Below are 5,375 nucleotides of genomic sequence, written 5' to 3' on the forward strand. Positions count from 1 at the left end.
CCCCTGACCCTGCGCCGAGCGCCCGGCCCCAAAGTCTCTGCTGGAGCAGCGGGTTCAGTTGCTGCTGCGGCTGCGCCTGGCCTCCTCTGCCCCAGCCTCACAGCTGCCGCCATGCCCGGAGGGCTTCTTCTCGGCGACGAGGCTCCCAACTTCGAGGCCAGCACCACGGTCGGCCGCATCCGTTTCCACGACTTTCTGGGAGACTCGTAAGTGCCCCCGCCCTGGCCTCTGTGTGCGGGGCTCGGCGGTGCCTTCCCCAGTTCTCCTTCCCGTCCTGCGCGGCCCAGCCCCGGCGTGGCTGGGCTGCCCTGAGGAAGGGAGGCGACACTGGCTTCTGCAGGCCTGGAAACGTGCTGGATTAGGTCGACTGTCCAAGGAGTGCGGTCGGGCTGAGGCCCGGTGGGGGGTGGGCAAAGGCAGGGGGTTATGGGCGGTCACTTCCCGGGACTCCTCCTCCCTCCCGCCCTCACTTCTGGAATTTGCTCCCTTGGAGAAGCCGATGCCTAACGGCAAAGTTGGAGGAAGGCAGCTGAGGGAAGCCCCCAACGTGTTATCTGAGGCTTCTGCCTGTTGCAGTGGTATTTACAGACCTATGGACACAAAGTGTTAAGATTTAAAACCACCAACTGCCAAGTGAGTGGCTTTTTGTGTAGCGTCTCCTCCAGCGGCCAAAGATAGGATTTGATGTAACAGCCTTCAGGAGAACCAAAAACATTTTGTGTGTAGTGTGTCCTGCATTCCAGAACTTCCAGCAATTTGAGGGAAGGGGTGTTCAGCTGCAGTGACTCACTTTGCCAGGATAGGCCGGTTTGGGCGCCCGGAGACTTGTACCTCCTCACTTCCAGGCCCTTTTGTTTGCCAAGTGGTCCCCTCCCCCTCCTGCATTGCATCCAGCTCGCGAGCTTGCAATTAGTAGCCAGATTGGTGACCTATAACAGTTTTACCATAACGAGAAGTAAGTAGGTGTCACTGCAAATTGCTAAGTTTCAATAAGAAACATACCAAGACTTGACTAATTACATTATGGTTCTGGAGCGCCAAGTCCCACCAAGCTCTGGTGCTCCCTGGCTGGACAAGTCCTCCTTGCTTTGTATCCTTTTTATATATCCAAGATCGAGGCATATTTGTAGAGAGGCTGAGAGAGAAGCTTATGAAATTAATCGGTGACTGAGCAGGGCTGTACAGAAAATCTGGGAGAGATTCTTACACATCAAGCCTAATCTACCCTTTAGTCTCTTAAAGTCCATTTTCCAGCTACTGATTAAGGGAAAATTAAGCTTTGCAAAAGGGTCATGCTAGAAGGAGGGTGATAAATGAAGCTCTCACGCAGAAGACTTTAGGAATACAGAATCTAGATACTAACATTTCTCTAAAACTCCATAGGATTTTTGCAGCGTGTTCCTACCCGTTTCCATCTACAACCTTCACTTCCAGGCAACAAAATCTTACCAGAGCTCTTAATTTTTGTGTGGATTAGAGATCAGTATTAACATAAAGCATGTTTACTTTAGCAACAATTATAAATGTTGTCACTAAGCTAACCATACCTTTTGGTTCTTTGTGTTTGTTTATTGACCTCTGGATCTATCTAGCTTTGACTAAATCTTCTCAGGGAACCACCAGTAGGAAGATGAGAAAAATATCAATTGTATGTACAAGTTTGCCTAGGTATTTCCTGCCCTGTCTGGAAAGAGCTTTCAACCCTTTGTGTCATTGTAACTTGTGGATTTTTGGCTAGTTTTCCCAAACTCCATTCTGTGTATTTCAGGGTAGACTGTCAATTTTTAATCCAGGTTATCTTCTGGAGGAAAAACATTAAAATACTGTAATTTCAAAAGTTAAGTTAATCTATCCTACCTGTGATGATTGGAAACAACTAAAAGGATTTTTGGTTTCTGCATTTGATGAGTTTACTGAGCCTTACTACTGTTTCTGTATGTGCTAGCAGCTTCTTCATAGCACCTCTTCTGTAAGCAGAGCTGTACCAGGATTTGGGGGGCTCAGTAAATGGAGTCCATTCTCTTAAAAGGAAGAAACATTTTGTCTTTTGAAAATGAGGAAGGAAGGAAATTGGATAATGTAATTGAATTACACTTAAGAGCAGCAGGCTGGAAACAGTGGGGAAGGTAGGCCAAGGTAAGACATTCTTGGAATTTATCCTGTTGCTTGCTCTTACCCTGTGGTAAACTGGAGTTTGGTTTCTGAGGGAGGGGAGAATGTGAAATGGCTTAAAACCAGTTCCCCAGCATGATTCAGCAAAACAGCCTGCATTGGCTCACAGTGAAGTCTTTCTAATTCATTGCCCCTTTGTCAACACAGGAAGAAATGGCCAGTTCCACTTCCATTCTGGGAACTTTGAGGCTCTTGTGACCCTTTTTAAATAGGTCAGTCCCACAGAATCTAACCTCCAAATTTTACTCATAGCTAGATTACTTATTTCAAAATATATACATCCCTCTTATTGCCCTTTATTAAAAACAAGCATACCACAGGCCTCTCTCTCTCTCTCCCTTCCTCCCTCCCACCCCTCCCCTCTCTTTTTCTTCCCAGCCTTATCATAGGACCTTTCATCCTTTTTGTATGGTCTTTTCCTTTACTAAAGCCTTGGGAGTTGAGTTGTGGGTGTATGTGACAAGATTTGGGTGGGAAGGTAGTGGCCCTGTCAGCTTTGTTCATTATGCTCAGTGAAATGTGCCAAAATCACCCCAGTACCCCCCCCCAAATTACTAGATTAGACCACACTTAGTGACCTGGTCTAAAATCTTCACACTTGATGGCTTAAACCAATGGGAGTATAGAGAACTGTGTGTTAAAACTTCCTTTTACAGTTGAAATAGTTTCTGTTGACAGGGAAAAGAAAATGGCACTCCAGAGTTTCTTGGAATGTTTCCTGGTGACTCAGCTTGAAGCATGCCACAAATCTTTATATGTTTAACCTTAGACGATGATAATTTAGATATTTGTGGTTACCTAAGAATTATAGTACCTGCCCAATTTAAAAATGGGCATCTGAAATGAACAGTCATTTCTCAGACAAAGAAATAAAAGCAGCAACTAAATATATGAAAAAATGTTCCACATCACTGGTCATTTGAGAGCTGCAGATGAAAACAACACTGAGATTCCACCTCACCCCACAAAGAATGGCTGCTATCAAGAAATCAACCAATAACAAATGTTGGCAGGGTTGTGGGGAGAAAGGAACCCTTCTCCATTGTTGGTGGGAGTGCAGACTGGTGCAACCACTATGGAAATCAATATGGAGATACCTCAAAGAGCTGGGACTAGAGGTTCCATTTGACCCAGCCATCCCTCTGCTGGGTATCTTTCCAAAAGAATTAAAAGAATCATATCATAGTGACATATGTGCACCTTATGTTTATAGCAGCACAGTTTGTAATAGCTAAAACACGGAAACAGCCCATTTGCCCATCAGTTGGAAACTGGATAAAGAAGATGTGGTTTTTCTATAAAATGGAATACTCCTCAGCCATAAAGAATGAAACATTAGATTCATTCATAGAAAAATGTATTTATTTGGAGGATATACTCCTAAGTGAAATAAATAAGTCACACATGTAAATACTGAATAGTTTCTCTGGTGTGAAGAACTATAATAGTACACAAGATTCTAATGAGATAATTAACAATGTGAAATGGGAAGAAAAGGGCTAAAGGTTTGTAGGGAAAGTGGGAAGGGTAGGGGAAAGGTAATAAGGGAAAAAATATGAGAAAATGAAAAAAATGGAAATAAAGTGTTTGTAAACAGGGAGGAGAGGAGGGGGTGAAGGGAAGGCAGGGACAAGGGGAAAAAATGAGAACCAAGACCTGTCCTGTAAAGGTACAAGATCCCAGTAATGAATGTAATTGTACTATATACCTAGAATGTACCAATAAACTCAATAAAAACCAAAAAAAAAATTATAGTAGCTGCAGAAATCTCCATTGTAGGCTTTCAGTTTTTCTACCTGCCTACCTGGTCTAAAACAAGAAGAAAAAGAAAGTGCAGATGAAGAGATAGGTGAAACTGAAAAAGTGTTGTTGCTTTCTTCCATTGGGTGACCTTTTTGGCAGGTTACTTTACAGGATTTTATATCCCCTCAATTCAAAAAAGCCAAGTGCCCGCCTTAATGTTACTTGTAAATAGATGATAGAAACTTGTTTGTTTCAGTTACATAATCTGTTTAATTCTTAAAAATAGGGCATCTGCTTGGATTTAGAACATATTGGGGGCTGAACATTAAGATCTGTGCTAGGAAAAAAAAATAGGTTAGAAAAGAAAAAGAAAACAAAGCTACTTGGTTTGAGTAGCATTTTATTAGCCAAAAAGGAGTGAGGGAGGCTCCATAGTTATTAAAAGAGGCAGCACCCTAAAATTAATCTTTTTAAATAACTATCTTGAATTTTGCGTTGTTGTTTGAATTGAGTTGTCAGCAAAGGCTTTCTGGAGGGAAGATTAAAATGGACTTCTCAACTGAAAACTTCTAAAAGTTTACAGGCATTTGTTTAAAAACAAAGCCTAGCTATCCTGGCTTTCTTCACAGAGCCCACCCTGCTTTTTCAAGGTGTACTTTTGTCTTGCTTTTTCCTCTTTTCCTAGGCCCATGCTCACTCTGCAGAGCCCGTTTCTTACTCATTCTTCACTTTTTCAAATAAACTTTGCCACTGCGTTCTAGACATTTCATTCAGTTCTTTGTTCGAGACCAGAAGATCCTGAAATCTTAGCTCCAGAAGGAGAGGCAAGCAACCCAGAACCCAGTAACATTTAACTGGCGAGCCGCTTGTAGAAGAAGCTATCCAATAATATTTCACAGCCAGGAGATTCTGATAACAACTGGATGTGGTAGCACACATCTGTAATCCCGGGACTCTGGAAGGCTAGGCAAAAGGAGCCCAAGTTTGAGCCCAGCTGGGTCAGTTTAGTGACTTAATGAGGAGGCCTTGTCTCAAAATAAGAAAGGCCCAGGTTACCACAAAAACAAAATATGTATTGTTCTGTTCCATTTTTTTAAAAAGCCTATTTTAGATGCAAATGTTGTTTTCCTCTGTATAGTGTTGGTAACTGTTCATTCAGTTGTGACCTTCTTTTCCCTGTTTCAGATGGGGCATCCTCTTCTCCCACCCACGGGACTTCACCCCTGTGTGCACCACAGAGCTTGGCAGAGCAGCGAAGCTGGCACCAGAGTTTGCCAAGAGGAATGTTAAGTTGATTGCCCTTTCAATAGACAGTGTTGAGGACCATCTTGCCTGGAGCAAGGTATAGTTCTGTGAAATATGAAATATGTTTTTGTCTTCCTTTCCTGTTTCTTCCCACACAACTCCTAAAATCCTTGAATCTTCCCAGTAAGCAATGTCTTTTTTTTTTTTTTTTTTTT

General features: G+C 42.8%; 1 protein-coding gene across 1 annotated transcript in view; it reads left to right on the top strand.

Annotated features, from left to right (window-relative positions):
• Positions 1-6: 6 nt before the first annotated feature.
• Positions 7-5,375, top strand: part of Prdx6 (peroxiredoxin 6) — a 12,157-nt gene continuing 6,788 nt past the window's right edge. Inside the window, exons 1-2 of the mRNA XM_010635606.1 lie at positions 7-206; positions 5,101-5,257. Of these exons, the coding sequence (XP_010633908.1) occupies positions 112-206; positions 5,101-5,257 (252 nt within the window). The 5' untranslated portion in view covers positions 7-111. The remainder of the gene's footprint in view (positions 207-5,100; positions 5,258-5,375) is intronic.

This window comes from Fukomys damarensis, unplaced genomic scaffold (genome assembly GCF_012274545.1).
Source record: "Fukomys damarensis isolate Sample0158 unplaced genomic scaffold, DMR_v1.0_HiC HiC_scaffold_11, whole genome shotgun sequence".
NCBI classification, from domain to species: Eukaryota; Metazoa; Chordata; class Mammalia; order Rodentia; family Bathyergidae; genus Fukomys; species Fukomys damarensis.